We start from the raw sequence: 21,432 nt of genomic DNA on the forward strand, positions 1-21,432 counted from the left end.
TAATTAAGTAGTTCTTTTGCATATAGAATTAATTTAGAGAATTGTTGAGTGACTTTATAAATACATTGCTCATATTGTAATCAATTTAAATTGCATCCTCCAGAGCTGCATTCACAATTCTATAGCCTCAGAGCTGAGTTAATCGCAGCACAGACATTGTTCTGCATTTTGGGAATTTTCATCTTTTACAGCAGGTATTATAAAGCCATCTGATGTGGGGAATAACTGTTCCCTGAATTGTTGGAGCTCAGCTTGGCTCTCGGGGATGTCTGTTGAGAAATTTGTGGTTTCCAGTAATAACTGGCAGAATAGTGAGTGCAGCTATGTAGTATAATGCAGGATGTAACTGTGGATAAGGACAGGATAATTAATGTATGTACACAGTGACTGCACCAGCAGAATAATGAGTGCAGCTCTGGAGTATAATGTAACTCAGGATCAGTACAGGATAAGTACTGCAATGTATGTACACAGTGACTGCACCAGCAGAATAGTGAGTGCAGCTCTGGAGTATAGGACATCATGTAACTCAGGATTAGTACAAGATAAGTAATGTAACTGCACCACCAGAAAAGGGAGTGCAGCTCTGGAGTATAGGACATCATGTAACTCAGGATCCGTACAGTATAAGTAATGTAATGTATGTACGCAGTGACTGCACCAGCAGAATAGGGAGTGCAGCTATGTATTATAATACTGGAGGTAACTCCGAATCAGTACAGGATAAGTAATGTATGTAGACAGTGACTCCACCAGCAGAATAGTGAGTGCAGCTCTGGAGTATAAGTCCCAGTGCCCACGCTGTGTAGTTTTGGCACGTATTTTCAGAAATGTGCAGCAAAATCTGCATGTCCATTGTGAAGCCAGTAAAGTCTATGAGAATTCAGAAGTGCTGTGCCCATGTTGAGTATTTTTCCCTTGTGAATTTGGTGCAGAAAAAAATAAATCTGCACCAAATTTGCAAGGAAAAAATATTCAACGTGGGCACAGCACTTCTGAATTCTCATAGACTTTACTGGCTTCACAATGGACATGCAGATTTTGTTGCAGATTTCTAAAAATCTGCGTCAAAATCCTCAGCGTGGGCAGTGGGCCTAATACAGGATGTAATATAGGATAAGTAATGTATGTAGACATTGGCTCCACCAGCAGAATAGTGAGTGCAGCTCTGGAGTATAGGACAGGATGTAATGTAGGATAAGTAGTGTATGTAGACAGTGGCTCCACCAGTAGTATAGTGAGTGCAGCTCTGGAATATAGGACAGGATGTAATGTAGGATAAGTAGTGTATGTAGACATTGGCTCCACCAGCAGAATAGTGAGTGCAGCTCTGGAGTATAGGACAGGATGTAATATAGGATAAGTAATGTATGTAGACAGTGGCTCCACCAGTAGAATAGTGAGTGCAGCTCTGGAGTATAGGACAGGATGTAATGTAGGATAAGTAGTGTATGTAGACAGTGGCTCCACCAGTAGTATAGTGAGTGCAGCTCTGGAGTATAATACAGGTTGTAACTCAGGATCAGCACAAAGTAAATAATGCAATTTACAAAGTGACTAAACCTTTTATATGTAGATTAAATCAATATATAGGCGGACATGTGATTTTATTAAAATGTTTAAAATATCATATAGAGCAATGATAACTAGTAGCCAGTGCTCTTACAAGACGTACATAAGTGATAAAACATAACGGGTAAAACAAAAAACAGTCTGTGATGAAATATTTCTTGATTTCTGGATGCAGATTAAAGTGCTAGGCATGCTGTAGAATTGGAGATTGGTGGCAGGCTGTGGAGGGACAGGAGTGCTGGTACGTGTAGTCCCTTTCCATAGACAATAAAGGCTCCATAAGAAAAAAAAACCCCTCAAAAATACAAAAGAACGATACATCACTGAGGTCTCACGGTGACGGAGGTGAACAGTTTGTGCCTCATTAAACCTGTGGACATTTGTGCTATTTCCTTAATTGAAATCCCAAGATGTAGGAACCAGAGCATCGGGGCAATGCTGGATTCTGATGGACGGTAATAGAAAGAATTTCCACCTTAAAGGAGCTCATACACTTTATCAAAAAGTTACCCCTTTAGCAGCAATAAAGTGCAAATTTCTATATACCCTGTCCTGATTCTGCCTCCTCCGATCATGGAATGAGGAGTAGGGATGATCGAATACTTCGATTATTCGACTTCGCGAATATTTGCGGAATACCTCGCCGCTATTCGACTATTGGAAACCTGAATAACAACTATTCGGAACTATTCGGGCTTCCCATAGACTTACATTGCGCATCGAATAGTCGAATAGCGTGATGCCGAATAATCGAAGTATTCGATCATCCCTAATGAGGAGCCTTGGTGTAAATAGGCAAAAATATCTCGGTGACTTGAAAGATGCTCCATCAATCCGGCCAAGGAGGTCCAAACAGTAAGGGTGTAAAGAAGAAAGCTACGCTCACTTATCAGTCGTTCTTTGCTGTCAAGTTGTAAGAAATTATGAAACATTTTAAAATTATAAAATTGACAGGAAAAGACGACTGCTTTATATTTACCTTGTTGGTTTGGTTTTATTTATTTAAGGTGGAAATGCCCTTTAAGGAAAATGATCTGCAGCCAGGCAAATACTCAGCACCGCAAACAGGAGAGCGGACAAAACAAGGTATGAAATCTGCATAATTCTATCGCTTCCCGTGAATCACAGCCGTACTTTATTCTGTAGCTCATGCTTTGCTTGTTAACCCTGTGTCCTAACCTTTTCGTCACTCGACAGGTGGTTAAGTCACACATTAGGATAATGACTAATGGAAGCAACCATTCCCAGGCTCCACTCCCTTAATGTCCAGCCAAGGGAGTTATCAATGTTGTTGGAGGTGCAATAAGTTGTGTCTGTGCTGTCCATTATTTTTGTTTTTTAGATTTTATTTAAAGACAAAGTTGATGAAGAGCTGACAGGCAAGGAAAAGGCAGAGAAGGAGCCAGTGACGGGAGTTCAGCAGCGAGGCCTTGGACGGCGAGCATGCAGAAAACGAGCGGTGAGATGTCAGAGAACTGAGGTTCCTGTAAGGAAAGAAACGAGGGAAATATTATACAGAGCAGTATTATAGTAGTTATATTCTTGTACATAGGGGCAGTATTATAGTAGTTATATTCTTGTATATAGGAGCAGTATTATAGTAGTTATATTCTTGTACATAGGGGCAGTATTATAGTAGTTATATTCTTGTACATAGGGGCAGTATTATAGTAGTTATATTCTTGTATATAGGAGCAGCATTATAGTAGTTATATTCTTGTACATAGGGGCAGTATTATAGTAGTTATATTCTTGTATATAGGAGCAGTATTATAGTAGTTATATTCTTGTACATAGGGGCAGTATTATAGTAGTTATATTCTTGTACATAGGGGCAGTATTATAGTAGTTATATTCTTGTACATAGGGGCAGTATTATAGTAGTTATATTCTTGTACATAGGGGCAGTATTATAGTAGTTATATTCTTGTACATAGGGGCAGTATTATAGTAGTTATATTCTTGTACATAGGGGCAGTATTATAGTAGTTATATTCTTGTATATAGGGGCAGTATTATAGTAGTTATATTCTTGTATATAGGAGCAGTATTATAGTAGTTATATTCTTGTACATAGGCGCAGTATTATAGTAGTTATATTCTTGTATATAGGAGCAGTATTATAGTAGTTATATTCTTGTACATAGGGGCAGTATTATAGTAGTTATATTCTTGTATATAGGATCAGTATTATAGTAGTTATATTCTTGTATATAGGAGCAGTATTATAGTAGTTATATTCTTGTACATAGGGGCAGTATTATAGTAGTTATATTCTTGTATATAGGAGCAGTATTATAGTAGTTATATTCTTGTACATAGGGGCAGTATTATAGTAGTTATATTTTTGTATATAGGATCAGTATTATAGTAGTTATATTCTTGTATATAGGAGCAGTATTATAGTAGTTATATTCTTGTACATAGGAGGCAGTATTATAGTAGTTATATTCTTGTACATAGGGGCAGTATTATAGTAGTTATATTCTTGTATATAGGAGCAGTATTATAGTAGTTATATTCTTGTATATAGGGGCAGTATTATAGTAGTTATATTCTTGTACATAGGGGCAGTATTATAGTAGTTATATTCTTGTATATAGGGGCAGTATTATAGTAGTTATATTCTTGTATATAGGGGCAGTATTATAGTAGTTATATTCTTGTACATAGGGGCAGTATTATAGTAGTTATATTCTTGTACATAGGAGCAGTATTATAGTAGTTATATTCTTGTACATAGGGGGCAGTATTATAGTAGCTATATTCTTGTACATAGGGGGCAGTATTATAGTAGTTATATTCTTGTACATAGGGGGCAGTATTATAGTAGCTATATTCTTGTACATAGGGGGCAGTATTATAGTAGTTATATTCTTGTACATAGGGGGCAGTATTATAGTAGTTATATTCTTGTACATAGGGGGCAGTATTATAGTAGTTACCGTATATTCTTGTACATAGGGGCATTATTATAGTAGTTATATTCTTGTACATAGGGGGCAGTATTATAGTAGCTATATTCTTGTACATAGGGGCAGTATTATAGTAGTTGTATTCTTGTACATAGGGGGCAGTATTATAGTAGTTATATTCTTGTACATAGGGGCATTATTATAGTAGTTATATTCTTGTACATAGGGGGCAGTATTATAGTAGTTATATTCTTGTACATAGGTGGCAGTATTATAGTAGTTATGTTCTTGTACATAGGAGCAGTATTATAGTAGTTATATTCTTGTACATAGGGGGCAGTATTATAGTAGTTATATTCTTGTACATAGGGGCAGTATTATAGTAGTTATATTCTTGTACATAGGGGGCAGTATTATAGTAGTTATATTCTTGTACATAGGGGGCAGTATTATAGTAGCTATATTCTTGTACATAGGGGCAGTATTATAGTAGTTATATTCTTGTACATAGGGGTCAGTATTATAGTAGTTATATTCTTGTACATAGGGGCAGTATTATAGTAGTTATATTCTTGTACATAGGGAGCAGTATTATAGTAGCTATATTCTTGTACATAGGGGGCAGTATTATAGTAGTTATATTCTTGTACATAGGGGGCAGTATTATAGTAGCTATATTCTTGTACATAGGGGCAGTATTATAGTAGTTATATTCTTGTACATAGGGGTCAGTATTATAGTAGTTATATTCTTGTACATAGAGGCAGTATTATAGTAGTTATATTCTTGTACATAGGAGCAGTATTATAGTAATTATATTCTTGTACATAGGGGCAGTATTATAGTAGTTATATTCTTGTACATAGGGGGCAGTATTATAGTAGTTATATTCTTGTACATAGAGGCAGTATTATAGTAGTTATATTCTTGTACATAGGAGCAGTATTATAGTAGTTATATTCTTGTACATAGAGGCAGTATTATAGTAGTTATATTCTTGTCCATAGGGGCAGTATTATAGTAGTTATATTCTTGTACATACGGGCAGTATTATAGTAGCTATATGCTTGTACATAGGGGCAGTATTATAGTAGTTATATTCTTGTACATAGGGGCAGTATTATAGTAGTTATATTCTTGTACATAGGGGCAGTATTATAGTAGTTATATTCTTGTACATAGGGGCATTATTATAGTAGTTATATTCTTGTACATAGGGGTCAGTATTATAGTAGTTATATTCTTGCACATAGAGGCAGTATTATAGTAGTTATATTCTTGTACATAGGAGCAGTATTATAGTAGTTATATTCTTGTACATAGGGGCAGTATTATAGTAGTTATATTATTGTACATAGGGGCAGTATTATAGTTGTTATATTCTTGTACATAGTGGCAGTATTATAGTTGTTATATTCTTGTACATAGGGAGCAGTATTATAGTAGTTATATTCTTGTACATAGGGGCAGTATTATAGTAGTTATATTCTTGTACATAGGGGGCAGTATTATAGTAGTTATATTCTTGTACATAGGGGCAGTATTATAGTAGTTATATTCTTGTACATAGGAGCAGTATTATAGTAGTTATATTCTTGTACATAGAGGCAGTATTATAGTTGTTATATTCTTGTACATAGTGGCAGTATTATAGTTGTTATATTCTTGTACATAGAGGCAGTATTATAGTAGTTATATTCTTGTACATAGAGGCAGTATTATAGTAGTTATATTCTTGTACATAGGGGGCAGTATTATAGTAGTTATATTCTTGTACATAGGGGGCAGTATTATAGTAGTTATATTCTTGTACATAGTGGCAGTATTATAGTAGTTATATTCTTGTACATAGGGACAGTATTAGAGTAGTTATATTCTTGTACATAGGGGCAGTATTATAGTAGTTATATTCTTGTACATAGGGGCAGTATTAGAGTAGTTATATTCTTGTACATAGGGGCAGTATTATAGTAGTTATATTCTTGTACATAGAGGCAGTATTATAGTAGTTATATTCTTGTACATAGGGGGCAGTATTATAGTAGTTATATTCTTGTACATAGGGGGCAGTATTATAGTAGTTATATTCTTGTACATAGTGGCAGTATTATAGTAGTTATATTCTTGTACATAGAGGGCAGTATTATAGTAGTTATATTCTTGTACATAAGAGCAGTATTATAGTTGTTATATTCTTGTACATTGGAGGCAGTATAATAGTAGTTATATTCTTGTACATAGGAGGAGTATTATAGTTGTTATAGTCTTGTACATAGGGGGCAGTATTATAGTAGTTATATCCTTGTACATAGGGGCAGTATTATAGTAGTTATATTCTTGTACATTGGAGGCAGTATAATAGTAGTTATAGTCTTGTACATAGGGGCAGTATTATAGTGGTTATATTCTTGTACATTGGAGGCAGTATTATATTAGTTATATTCTTAGAAGTAAGGAGTGTTAATATACTAGTAAAATGTGATTGATAGATTTATTGAACAATCTTAATACTATCTTTCCTACACTATAAACTCCTTAGTGCAGTTGTTTCTTCTTTTCCCTGATGCCTGCTGACAACTGATAAATATAACTCATCCAGAAGCGATAGTGAGAAGGTGCAATCTCATAACTCACCTATTTATATCTTGCTGTGTTTTCTGCAGACATAACACGGCAGCCTGGATTTCTTTAAGTTCATGCTTCTCTTTCCCACACTGAGAACATGGTCCCTGAAAACCTGTTAAGCACAAAGGTGTAAAACATTAAAGGGAATCTGTCACATGTGACTTATCTAATTGGTAATATGGGCATATAGGTTAAAGAATGCTGAAAATAGTAATATCTTTATATGTGTCATATCAGATGCCTTGTTGTGGATAAATCATCTATCACCTTATGTAAATGAGCTCTTCCAGGCTATGGGGTGTTGCATGGACAACCTCTGCCTCCAGAGCTTATTTTTTATAGAAGGGACGTTATCAATGTGATGTGTGACGGCCGCTCTCCTGATCTCAATACAGAGCTGTGTGTGATTATAACTGACATGGTGGGACTGAACGGAGTTTATTTCATTCCTAGCAATGTTAGACATTTTACATGGGAATAAAATGGGTTTTTTTATAGCTTTTTGTTTTTAGTTTTCTTATGGGCTTTGACCATGCAATCGTTTTATTGCTTCTATAAGACGCCACAATTTATGTATTTTGTTTATTATGTCCTTCCTTTGTCTAACTGTGTAGTTGCCTTAGTCACATATTTGTCAGCATTCCCGGTTCAAAAGTTTGGTATATTTAGGAGTATATGCCATCCCTGTGCTGTATATATGTAATTTGTTTAACATTAAAGGGGTTGTCCACTACTTTAACATTGATGACCTACCCTTAAGATAGATCATCAACGTCTGATCGGCCGGCGTCTGACACCCAGCACCCCCTCTGATCGGCTGTTCTCGACCCCAGAGGCAGTAGCAGGCGAACAGAAATGCTCCAGAGCCGCGCCTTCAACTAATAGCAACTGTGGCCAGGTACTGTACATCCACTTCCTATTGATTTGCATGGCTACGGTCGCTATCAGTTGACAGGGCTGCTCCGGAACTGGGCATCTCTGGCCGTCTGCTGCCGGCACCGGGACCAAGAACAGCTGATCGGCAGTGTGTTGAACCCTGGCAGATTAGACATTGATGACCTATCCTAAAGCGGGCTTTACACGCTGCGACATCGCTACCGATATATCGTCGGGGTCACGTTGGTAGTGACACACAGCCGGCGCCGGTAGCGACATCGCAGCGCGTGACGCAAATGAGCGACGATCAACGAGCGCAAATACGTGCGATATCGTAGCTCGTTGTCGCGTCTCTCATTTCCATAATATCGCTGCAGCGACGGTACAATGTTGTTTGTCGCTCCAGCAGCATCACACATCACTGTGTGTGACGCCGCTGAAACGACAAAACATCTCCTTACCTGCCTCCACCGGAAAAGGAAAAAGGAAGGAGGTGGCCGGGAGGTTCCGGCCGCTCATTTCCTCCCCTCCTTTTCTATTGGGCGGCGGTTCAGTGACGCTGCTGTGACGTCGCTGTTACGCTGAACGAACCGGTCACAGCGACGTCTCAGGGCAGGTAAGTGCGTGTGACGCTGCCGTAGCGATAATGTTCGCTACGGCAGCGATCAACACATATCGGCCGTAGGACGGGGGCGGGTGCTATCGCGCTCAGCATCGCTAGCATCGGCTAACGCTGTCGCAGCGTGTAAAACCTGCTTAAGGATGGGCCATCAATGTAAGGTAGTGGACAACTCTTTTAAGGCTTGCCGGCAAGATTGGTTTGAGATGAGCTATGTTAAGCCTGCTCTACACGTTACAATTAATCATGCGATCGCACCCACCCCCATCGTTTGTGCGGCACGGGCAATTTGTTGCCTGTTTCGCACAATGTTGTAACCCCCCCGTCACACGTACTTGCCTTCCAAACGACCTTGCTGTGGGCGGCGAACATCCACTTCCTGAAGGGGGAGGGATGTTCAGCGTCACAGCGATGTCACACAGCAGCCGGCCAATAGAAGCGGAGGGGCGGAGATGAGCGGGACGTAAACATCCCACCCACCTCCTTCCTTCCACATTGCCAGCGGGATGCAGGTTAGCTGTGTTCATCGTTCCCGGGGTGTCACACGGAGCGATGTGTGCTGCCTCGGGAACATTGAACAACCGGACGTTCGATTTTTAGAAAATGAGCGGCGTGTCAACGATGAACGAGAAGGTGAGTATTTCTGCTCGTTCATAGCTGTCACACGCTACGGTATCACTAATGATGCCGGATGTGCGTCACTACCGACGTGACCCCGCCAACATCTCGTTAGATATATCGTAGCGTGTAAAGCCCGCTTCACCGTTATAAGTAATTACAAAATGCCTCATTATCTGCAATTTTCAGTAGAACCAATACATTCTGGTACCAAGTAAGCCAAATATTAGATGACCCAACACTTTGTGTTTTCAGGATCTCCCTCCTTGCACAGGTGAGAGACCCTGCGGCAACTGCTGATGCCTTGATAATAAATGAATCACCTGTGCAATAATAAGGAAATTCTGAAAACATGATCTGTTGGAGGCCGTGAGAACTGGCGTTTGAGAAACACTGGTCTAAAGATGCACCAAATGTATCATGTAATTTAAGCCATGGAGATAAATTTGTTACATTTCGAGACTGTCTGGTCTAATAAGTCTACACTGTCTCGAACCTACAGGATTGCCTGCGAAAGTGTCTATGGCGGTGACAGGAGAAGGAAAACCAGGCAGGCAGACAGGGGTGGGAATAGATAGCAAGACCCTACCCACATATTCACTTCCTGTTGCACCTGTCAATCAAATCGCAGTGCATTGTTGGAACTTTACCTGCACATATTTCTGAAATAAAACATCCAATCTCTCAACAAGAGGTATATTTAGATTCAGCATCCTATTGCCAGTATAGCACTGGCTTTACTTTATATATGAAAATCCTGATGGTTGGTTCCCTTTAAGGTTTTTTTTTCATCGTAGACTGTCATTTTCATCATAAACAGTCACTTCTCTTCTGGGAGAGGGATCCTGCCAACTCTTCTTGAGGATCTGTGGGTTCCTAGCAGACTCCACTGATCAGAATTTTAGAACATATCCATTGTTTTTTGGAAACTCATTTTTGAAAGATATTGCAAACATTTATGTGTCGCCCAGGGTTATGGGGTACTCGGCCCCGGGCAGTGTATAACTGGGAAATGTAACTTGGGGGTTGTTGCCTGATTCTGTGCCCTGGGCACTTTTTAAAAGGGGAATATTTACAGGGGAATTAAAGGAAAGTTTATCACGTGACGCCACTTGCGGTTTGCGGCTATGGAGATGGAGCCGCCGCTGCACAGTTCTCACTACTGGGGATGGTGTTAATGGCAGACTTGATGTTAGGCCCTCCGCAAGCAGGGTCAGGCCCCAGAGGATAGGTGATGCAGGTGGGTGTTGAAAGAAGGCAGACAACACAAGGATTTCAGTGTAACTGGTTCCTTTACTCACAGCAAGATGTAAACTGGTCACCCGAGGCAGGCTGGTCTTAACCCCAGGTCCCCTTAGTCCCAGTGCTGGTTTAGTGACCTAGTGGCTTCTTTCCCCTGCACCTCTCTTTGGTTGGTGGCTTGGAGCAACTGGGAGTCCTCTCTTGGTCGTCTTTAATGGCAGTCCGTATGACAGTACCCTGAACCCTGTGGGGTTGGAGTCTCTGGTCCTGTCCCCGGTTCTCCCGTTGCTACTGTGTCCCGAACTTCAAGGTCAGTGAGGTCCTTGATGGTCCCCTCACTGTGCAGATTTTATTGGGTCTGCCTGGAGCGTTTGCCTGACCTAGGATTCTGTACCCTATCGGTGCTGTGGTTCACAGTACTCCACCGGCAACCAAACGCCTGGGCCCTCAGGTCACTGTCTCACTCTTGTCAGTGCGTCCGCTCACTTCCTCTCTCTGTCACCGACACCTGCGGATTCTGTCTGACTCTCCACAGTCTGCCCCTCCCACCTCGTCGTCTAGTGGACTGGATCGGCTCCACCTCTAAGTGGCCATCCATTGGTCCAACCCTAGCCTGGTAGGAGTCTATAAGGAATTAGGGGAAAAACAAGGATTAACGGGAATGTTTTTGTTGTTACCGGCACTGGTCTTCTGGGTCCCTGGAGGTAGGCCCTGCATCCTGGTGGGGATGCAGTACCTTGTGGCTCCCTGATGGCTTCAGGGGTGCTACATTTATAACCATTGATAATCATGTCAAACATTTATAGCCATTCTGTATGTGTCAGATAGGAGGGTCATAACGAACCATCATCATCTGAAGATTCATGTCTGGGCTCAGGGGTGGAGCAGCTGCTCTCCGTGGTCTGGCTGCTGATGGACGGCTGCTCGCTGGCTTTCCGATGTCTTCCTTCATGGATTCCTCTCTATTAAGATAAATAAGAAATCAGTCTCTGAACTCATGATATCACAGTGTAAGTCATTGGACTTCAGAAATATTGGATCAAGGAAAAAAATACGATCCCTAAAGGTCCAACTCCTAAAATGAGCGCTGGTGTTTATGATTTCACATAAAGCAGGGGGTCATCGTTCTTCATGTAATATATTACGTTATAGAAGAACTAAGTCAGAACGCTCACAACTTAGAAATTACTTTTACAGACAATTTAAGCCAGCGTCAGTCTCCCTCTACTGGTCACATGGGGCTTTTTCAGAAAATCACATGATTAAGTATCTGTTTATATCACAAAATCACCAGTAGAGGGAGCTCTCGCCTACCTGGGAGCTCCAACAGGCATAATTTGGATTTTGAGTATCTGATATCACTTTTAATGTGAGCTGTCTTGCACGTTCTAGAATCTAGATCTGTTATTTGTCTTGTGTAGAGCTCCAGAGTCTGCTCTATACTCCCACACCTGACATTTGGTATACGGTTACGTCCTATACTGAGAAGGCGTTAAGATCAATACGATATTTTGCAAGATTTGTTGCCCTTCTGACCGATGCATGCACAAATCCATGAGCTATACATCGAAATCCAAAGAATGGAAATGATTCTCATTAATTTCTGGAAACAAATCAGCTGCGTGTGAATACAACCTTAGGTAAATCAGAGGTGTCTACCTTGTGCTGGTGGTCCGCCCGTGGGGCCAGCATACTGGTCAGGTTCCTCTTCACGGTTTGCAGAATGCCATCCTTCTCGTATTGCGCAATGTCAGTCAGAGGATGCCAGGGGCGGTTGCTGCAGAATTCATGACATTTAGTGCATTAGTCAGTTGCTGCACAAATGTCCTCTGAGGGGGGAGGATCAGCACAGAGATGATACACTGCAATTTATTCCTAATTATGGCCATGAAATGATTTCACATTCTCGTATTGTCCATGGACTTTTTTATCTAATTTGGGCATGGGGTGGTGATTAGCGCACAGTGCCACCAGCATCCAGACTTTCCCACTGAGTTAATTGTCTCAACGTTCTAAGGGCGGCTTTGCACACTTCCGACATCGCAGGTGCGATGTCGGTGGGGTCAAATCGAAAGTGACGCACATCCGGCGTCAATTGCGATGTCGTAGTGTGTAAATCCTAGATGATACGATTAACCAGCGCAAAAGCGTCGTTATCGTATCATCGGTGTATTCTCCGACATTTCTATAATTTCTAGAGACAGGTACGATGTAGTTCCTCGTTCCTGCAGTAGCACACATCGCTGCGTGTAAAGCCGCAGGAGCAAGGAACATCTCCTACCTTCCTCCCGGCTGCAATGAGAAGGAAGGAGGTAGGCGGGATGTTTACATCCTGCTCATCTCCGCCCCTCCACCGCTATTGGCCGCCTGCCGTGTGACATCGCTATGACGCCGCACGACCCTCCCCCTTAGGAAGGAGGCGGGTCGCCGGCCAGAGCGACGGTCGCAGGGCAGGTGAGTGCATGTGAAGCTGGCGTAGCGATAATGTTCGCTACGCCAGCTATCACAAGATATCGTACCTGCGACGGGGGCGGGGACTATCGCACTCGACATTGCAGCATCGGCTTGCGATGTCGTAATGTGCAAAGCCCGCCTAAGTTAGTCATTTTCATGGGTATTCCCACAAATGAAAGTTTTTCTCTATCTATATGATGGGACATAACTCACTGATCAATGGAGGTCCGACGGTTGGAAGCCGCAGCGATCCTGAATAAAGGGCTATACAAAACTGTCTCTGAACGGAGCTGAAGTGCATATGAGCGGGTGGAGAGCGGATCTTGAAGGCTCTGTTCTCGTCAGGTAAATTGTCAGGTTGCCTAAAGCTACTCCCTGACCTAGGGTCCACATACCCCGTCGTGACCTGGTCCCAGCCCGGTGATGGTACAAGGCTGCCGGCTGTCCTCTTTGACAGTTCCGTGCCCCTTGTCACGATCCCCTGTGACCGGGGGTCCAGCTCCTACTAGGCCCAGACCACAGTCTGCCACCTAGTTGCTTCCAAGGAGCTCGACTCCTGACCTCCTCTCTCCTTCACCTCCTACACTTCACCCTTCAACTCTAAACTCCAAACTGACTGACACTCCTGACCTCCCCTTAACCAACCCCCCAAGTGGGCGACCCTATTCCACTCAGACTGTCCACTGGTGTGTCTGGTGGGTGTTGGCTGATGTAGGCAACACCATGTAGTTGGGGACCCATAACCAAGGAGGAGGTGGATATTGCACAGAAGGGCAGATTGCACAATACCCTGTGACGACCTGATAGTCCAGGGCGTCACACATATGCTCGACCTATGGGACTGCCAGAGAAAGCGGAGGGCAGCGCTCGGCTATTTCCGGTGGTTTCATAGACAATGAATGGATAGGAGGGTAGCATGCATGGGGGGGGTAAGACCCCATTCTGACAAGACTTTACAGAGTCTTGTTTTATGCATCATGGACAGACCTAGTGGTCTGAACCCAAGTGATCAGTAAGGGGTACTTTGCACTCTGCGACATCGCTACTGCGATATCGCCGGGGTCAAATCGAAAGTGACGCACATCTGGCGCCGGTAATGATGTCACAACGTGTAAAGCCTAGATGCGCCGATAAATGATCGCAAAAGCGTTGAAAATCGGTGATCTGTGTAGTGTCGGTCATTTTTATAATGTCGCACCAATAGGAGATACGATGTTGTTCCTCGTTCCTGCGGCAGCAGATATCGCTGTGTATGAAGCCGCAGGAGTGAGGAACATCTCCTTACCTGCCTCCACCGGCTATGCGGAAGGAAGGAGGTGGGCGGGATGTTTAGGAAAGAGGTGGGTCGCCGGCCAGAGCGACGTCGCAGGGCAGGTAAGTGCTTGTGAAGCTGCCGTAGCGATAATGTTCGCTACGGCAGCTATCACAAGATATCACATGTGCGACAGGGGCGGGGACTATCGCGCTCGGCATTGCAGGCCGATGCTAGCGATGTCGCAACGTGCAAAGTACCCCTAAGTCAGAGGATAATGTGCTCCACATCTATCTCCATAGCTTAATATTATTAATTAGGACGTGGACATTGATGGGATGTCAAGGTGACCCTATGACAACACTGAATGATAAAGGTAACATGCTAAACAAAAGCGCAGTAAACAGATGGAACTAAAGAGTTTTTTGTCAGTAATGTGTCGGAGTTCTTCTCGAAGAGGCGACTCACTCTTCATACTTGTAGCGCCATTCTGTCAGGATCTCGTCATACACAAAGAGCTGCGGACTCCACTCTTCGTCGCTCTCCTTCCTCTCCCTTGCCGCTTTTCGCTGAGCGTCCTCTATGATATACTTTTCATCGGTGGCCTGTCGCTGGTTTCCATCATTGATGGCGCTGGTCACGTGTTGCCAGAGTCTGTGTAACAGAAACACATTCAAAGTTTTAACTTGTACTGATAAAACCACACATTATTTTCTATTGCTCGGTTAATTGTATATTATTTCTGGCATTGAGGTCGCCATGGTAACCATGATGTTTGTGATTTATTATACAAGTTTAATTGGAGTTACTATATACAGACATAGGAGAAGCCTTCACTGTTAATGAGTAACGCAAGAGTCACTGCGCACCGACAGTCATGAAACGCGTGGGAACGCGATCAGTTAACAGTTTTTTAAAAGCAAAGCATAGAAAGCTATAGGTGATCTGTGGGAGGTGACGCACATTTTCAAAATGACACATCCCAACCCGGATAACACATGTACCTCACTGAGAAGTTCTTATAGGGGTGATTCGCTGGGGTTTTTCCTGTTTGACAGTAGGGGTCCCCAACATTAAACTGTGGGGTCCCCAGTAGTCTAAAATCCATGTTGGATCTGGCGGGGATTGTATAATTTCCCAGCAGTGCCCCCACAGGAGAGAGTGAGTATTACACAACACTTTTATTTAAAGGGAACCTGTTACCAGATTTGGCGACTATAAGCTGCGGCCACCACCAGTGGGCTCTTATATACAGCATTCTAACATGCTGTATATAAGAGCCGAGGCCACTGTGTAGAACGTAAAAATCACTTTATAATACTCACCTACAGGGCGGTGCGGTGCAGACTGTCAGATAAGTATCTCCGTTCTCCAGTACCGATGCCTCCTTCTTTCGGCCATCTTTGTCCTCCTCCTGAAGTCTGGATGTACGATACGTCCTACGTCATCTACACTAGATGGCTTTGAGGTCCCGCTCATGCGCTCTACAATACTTTGATCTGCCCTGCTCAGGGCAGATCAAAGCGCGCCTGATGGTGGCCACAACTTATAGTCACCAAATCTGCGGTGGTGGCCGCAACTTATAGTCACCAAATCTGGTGACCGGTTCCCTTTTAACCAGTTTCCATTAGGTAAAAGATGTTCCTCACTGTATACCCATCTAAGGCTGCTTTCACACTTGCGTTGTGCGTCATCCGTTGCTATCCGCCGCCTTGAGGAATTAAGGTAACCATTGCAGGAAACCGTTCTATTCCTCATAGACTTCTATTAGCTACGGATAGCAACGGATGGCCTTGCGTTGCATCCGTCAGCTGACGCTGCGTTGCATCCGCCTGGCGGATGGAACGCTGCATGTAGCGTTTTTCTGCGCTTGGCGGAGTGTCAAAAAAATGCAACCTGCAGGATTCCGTCGCCGTCTTTGTTTTTATAATGGACGCCTATGGTGGCGGATTCTGTCTTTACTCAACTGCGCATGCCCAGATGTGTAATGTCAAGAAAAAAAACTATAACGGATTGCGTTATTTTGTACGATGCGTTGCATCCGTTGTGCCATTATATGCAACGCATCCGTCACACAACGCAATGCAACGGATGCCGTTCAACGCAAGTGTGAAAGTAGCCTTAGGGTGAAATGTTTCAGAAATTTGGGGTGAAGTTTAGAAAGGGTCGGATTTGATTTGCAGGACGATTTGGCCCTTGTTTTCGCCCCCCCCCTCCCGTGCACAGTGATGTATTACTAAACATTGCATCTATTATATACCGTCCTGATCTTTGACATGCTGCACATTTATTGCAAAACTACACTTTCTATCATCCCCTGCCATACTGGGAGTTGCAGTATCACAACATCTGTGGACCTCTGATACAGTATATAGCGATGTGCAGGGCCGTATTTACCATTAGGCACCCGTGGTCCCGTGCCTAGGGCGGCAGGATGCAGGGGGGCGGCACCTTCTAGCAGTAAAAAAAAAAAAAAAATTTTTTTTTTTTTTTTTTTTTTTTTACACATTCATTAAATCCGCTGTATTTTCGGAGGGGGGAGAGGCGCACCTTTATTTATTTGTATCCGCGTCAATTAAGACGCGAATGCAGACAAACTGCGGCAGCCGGGCACAGAGAGCTGATTGACCCCGGAACTGCCGGCGCCTGCACTTCCGGGGTCACAGGCGCGCCAATCAGCTCCTTCCTCTGTGTTGCGTCCAATGCTGTGTGGATTTCACATGCAGAGCTCACAGCAGGACGCCGCAGAGGACGCCGCGATGGAAGCCGGTGTCAGAAGAGGATACTCACGTGAGCCAGGAAGATGACGGCGGGCCCTGGAGCAGGTAAGTGCTCGCAGAGCTGAAGATTCATAAGGAGCGTGGGGGTGTCTCTAATGCAGACTGGAGATCTGCGTATGGGGTGGGAGGAGAGAGGCTGATACTGGGGGAGACTTGGGGGAAGAGAAGCTGATACTGGGGGAGGCTGGGAGGAGAGTCTGATGCTGGGGGAGGCTGATGTTGCGGAAGGCTGGGAGGGGGGAGGCTGACGCTGGGGGAGGCTGGGAGGAGAGAGGCTGATGCTGAGGGAGGCTGATGCTGGGGGAGGCTGGGAGGAGGGAGGCTGGTGCTGGGGGAGGCTGGGAGGAGGGAGGCTGATACTGGGGGAGGCTGGGAGGGGGGAGGCTGATGCTGGGTGAGGCTGGGGGGAGGGAGGCTGATGCTGGGGGAGGCTGATGCTGGGGGAGGCTGGGAGGAGGGGAGGCTGGGAGGAGAGAGGCTGATGCTGGGAGGAGGGAGGCTGATGCTGAGGGAGGCTGGGAGGAGGGAGGCTGATGCTGAGGGAGGCTGATGCTGGGGGAGGCTGGGAGGAGAGAGGCTGATGCTGGGAGAGGCTGGGAGGAGAGAGGCTGATGCTGGGGGAGGCTGGGAGGAAAGAGGCTGATGCTGAGGGAGGCTGATGCTGAGGGAGGCTGATGCTGGGGGAGGCTGGGAGGAGAGAGGCTGATGCTGGGGGGAGAGAGGTTGATGCTGGGGGGGCTGGGGAGAGAGAGGCTGATGCTGGGGGAGAGGCTGCTGGTGAAGGCGGGGGAGAGCGGCTGCTGCTGGGGGAATGGGAGAGAGGGGCCAATCCTAGAGACAGAGGACAAGGGTTGAGGGATAGTGCAATAATAAAATCGATGGGGGGGGGGAGTGTAAGGACTCAGAATGAGAGGGGGGCAGCATTGGGAGCTCATTATAAAGAAGGGGCAGCATGTGTGGGCTCAGTATGGAGTGGAGCAATGTAGGGGAGTCAATATCAATAGTGGGGTAGTGTGTGTGTCTGTGTGTGGGAGGGGTGTCTCAGCATAAGCGTTAGTGTGGTGGTCTTAGTATGATGAATGGGGCAGCATGGAGGTGTCATTATGGAAAAGAGGAAGGCAGCATTAGGAGCTCATGGAGAGGGGCAGCATGCATGGGACATTGTGAGGAGGGAACAGCATGCATGGGAAACTGTGAGGAGGGAGCAGCATGCATGGGACATTGTGAGGAGGGGCAGCATGCATGGGACATTGTGAGGGGGGACAGCATGCATGGGACATTGTGAGGAGGGAGCAGCATGCATGGGACACTGAGGAGGGGGCAGCATGCATGGGACATTGTGAGGAGGGGGCAGCATGCATGGGACATTGCGAGGAGGGAGCAGCATGCATGGGACACTGTGAGGAGGAGGAAGCATGCATGGGACATTGTGAGGAGGGGGAAGCATGCATGGGACATTGTGAGGAGGGGGCAGCATGCATGGGACATTGTGAGGAGGGGGCAGCATGCATGGGACATTGTGAGGAGGGGGCAGCATGCATGGGACATTGTGAGGAGGGGGCAGCATGCATGGGACATTGTGAGGAGGGGGCAGCATGCATGGGACATTGTGAGGACGGGGAAGCATGCATGGGACATTGTGAGGAGGGGGAAGCATGCATGGGACATTGTGAGGAGGGAGCAGCATGCATGGGACATTGTGAGGAGGGAGCAGCATGCATGGGACATTGTGAGGAGGGGACAGCATGCATAGGACATTGTGAGGAGGGAGCAGCATGCATGGGACACTGTGAGGAGGGGGCAGCATGTATGAGGCATTGTGAGGAGGGAGCAGCATGCATGGGACATTGGGAGGAGGGGGCAGCATGCATGGGACATTGGGAGGAGGGGGCAGAATGCATGGGACATTGTGAGGAGGGGGCAGCATGCATGGGACACTGTGAGGAGGGGGCAGCATGCATAGGACACTGTGAGGAGGGGGCAGCATGCATGAGACACTGTGAGGAGGGGGCAGCATGCATGAGACACTGTGAGGAGGGGGCAGCATGCATGGGACACTGTGAGGAGGGGCAGCATGCATGAGACATTGGGAGGAGGGGGCAGAATGCATGGGACATTGTGAGGAGGGGGCAGAATGCATGGGACATTGTGAGGAGGGGGCAGCATGCATGGGACACTGTGAGGAGGGGGCAGCATGCATGGGACACTGTGAGGAGGGGGCAGCATGCATGGGACACTGTGAGGAAGGGGCAGCATGCATGGGACATTGTGAGGAGGGGGCAGCATGCATGGGACATTGTGAGGAGGGGGCAGCATGCATGGGACATTGTGAGGAGGGGGCAGCATGCATGGGACATTGTGAGGAGGGGGCAGCATGCATGGGACATTGTGAGGAGGGGGCAGCATGATGTGAGGTCAATGTGCAGATCATATTTCATAATTGAGGAAGGTGTGGTGGGTATAATTTATAAGGGAGGGCAGTGTGACAGTCACAGTACATAAGTGGGCACGGTGTGGTGGGAATATTTTATACTCATGCTATGTTTTGATGTGCCTGTGGTGATCCCCATTGGGGGGTTAGTGCCCTTCGTTTCTCATTGATACTTTTTCAAGTGTTTTACAGAGTAGATCTGCCTTAAACAGATGTTGTGTGCGAAAACTCAGTGTTACGGTGTCACTAAGGGGCGCGACCACTTAAAGTGCCTAGGGCAGCACGAAGGCAAAATACAGCCCTGGCGATGTGCGTGGCTGCCGGTTGTCGTCACCTCTCTGACTCCATTTCCGTCTGCTCTTCGAACAGCACAATGTGACGTTTGAGCCGTTGCCTTCGGATCTCGGCGGTCGGATTCCAGAATATGTCCCTGTGGCCATTGTGTACATCGTTGAGATAAACCTCCCGATCCTGTAATAAGAGCACAGATATGTTTTCCTCTACTTCACTACATGTCACCCCTCAAGTTCTATTTACCCCTTTAATTATTTTTAGAATGGGGCAGATATTCATAAAAATGGTTGATCAAATCTTTTACCCCCGTGGTCATTGTGCTGATCAGTCAATATGCAATGATTGCTATCATTTCCTCAGATCACTGTCTGATATCATTTACGAATGAAGCTTATTTATAAGGAAACACTGTTTATAGGGGGATTGCTGCCTGACGCAATACATCAGTGTTTTATGGATAACTTTTCTGCTATTTTAAAAGTGGAAGTATATTCTTTCCATACACTATATGAGTTATCCTTACACAAATACTCCCTAAAGCAGTGTTTCTCAACTCCAGTCCTCAAGACCCACCAACAGATCATGTCTTCAGGTTTTCCTCAATCAGGTTTTCAGGATTTCCTTAATGTTGCACAGGTGATGGAATTATTCCCTGTCTAACATTGAGGAAAACCTGAAAACATGATCTGTTGGTGGGTCTTGAGGACTGGAGTTGAGAAACACTGCCCTAAAGTCTCCAGTTCTCTAAGGCTAGGTTCACATTTCCATTGTTTTAAATCCGTCAGGTCCGTCAGCAACGGATCCGTTGTTTTTTAGATGTCAACTGACGCAACGGATGTGTTTTTCACAGGATTCCGTTCACAGGAATCCTGTGAAAAAACTGATCCGTCGCGTCCGTTACATCCGCTGTGCGTCCGTTTTTTGACGGATCAGTCATGATCAGTTTGTGTTTGGGACAGCCCAATGGGTGTGCCAAACATGCTGGGCATGATCAGTAGAGCATGACGGAATCCAGCACCATAGACATCCATTACAAGCTTGACAGATGGCGACGGATTCCTGCGCGGCGCGTTAATTTTGACGGCCAGAAAAACGTTACATTCTGTGTTGCTCCCGCCCGGCGGTCAGTCAAAAAATGACTGACTGCAGCGCAGCGGATGCTACGCAAGGTCATCAGTCACAATCCGCCACTAATACAAGTCTATGGAACACATCGGAATCCGCTAAACGGATCCCGTTGTTTACCATAGCCGCGGATTGTGACTGATACAGTTTAACGGAAATGTGGACCTAGCCTAACCTACCCTTCCATTTGACTTCATAAAGACAGAGATCTCCTTTTTCTTTTGTAGTATTTGATACCCCAGTGCTGGACAGAAAGGTTTTGTGATAAAACCCACCTATTCCCTGTATGAGAAAAGTATGACCTGATCATTGCGTCACTCTCTGTGTTGTTTGTTAAGGCTGCAGTGTGGTGTAGATCGGACACCACTGTGCAGTTTAACACAACCCTAAATATATGGGGTACAGTTTCATAACCGTCACGCCGGTGACTGTCATGGCTTGTATGCGCCACTCTAATTACCGCTACTTCTCAGCTCCTCCCAGTGTTTGTCCTTCCGCTGAACTGCCTTCTACAACACTTCCTGCAATGCTGCATTCTGTTGTTGCTGCAAAGTCCACACCCGGCTATAGGAAGGCGCAGCCAGACTCTGCAGGAACTTATCCACCCATGTCCTGGTTCTCCAGCCAAT

At 45.0% G+C, this 21,432-nt stretch overlaps 1 protein-coding gene across 3 annotated transcripts in view; it reads right to left on the minus strand.

The window, feature by feature from the left end:
• Positions 1 to 1,590: 1,590 nt before the first annotated feature.
• OSBPL5 (oxysterol binding protein like 5) overlaps positions 1,591 to 21,432 on the minus strand; it is a 199,631-nt gene continuing 179,789 nt past the window's right edge. For all 3 annotated transcript variants that reach the window (XM_075326809.1, XM_075326810.1, XM_075326808.1), the window contains 6 exons: positions 19,719 to 19,855; positions 14,642 to 14,827; positions 12,127 to 12,244; positions 11,312 to 11,429; positions 7,122 to 7,224; positions 1,591 to 3,056 (listed from right to left, as the gene is read on the minus strand). In XM_075326809.1, the coding sequence (XP_075182924.1) occupies positions 2,918 to 3,056; positions 7,122 to 7,224; positions 11,312 to 11,429; positions 12,127 to 12,244; positions 14,642 to 14,827; positions 19,719 to 19,855 (801 nt within the window). In that variant the 3' untranslated portion in view covers positions 1,591 to 2,917. The remainder of the gene's footprint in view (positions 3,057 to 7,121; positions 7,225 to 11,311; positions 11,430 to 12,126; positions 12,245 to 14,641; positions 14,828 to 19,718; positions 19,856 to 21,432) is intronic.

This window comes from Anomaloglossus baeobatrachus, chromosome 10 (genome assembly GCF_048569485.1).
Source record: "Anomaloglossus baeobatrachus isolate aAnoBae1 chromosome 10, aAnoBae1.hap1, whole genome shotgun sequence".
Taxonomy (NCBI): Eukaryota; Metazoa; Chordata; class Amphibia; order Anura; family Aromobatidae; genus Anomaloglossus; species Anomaloglossus baeobatrachus.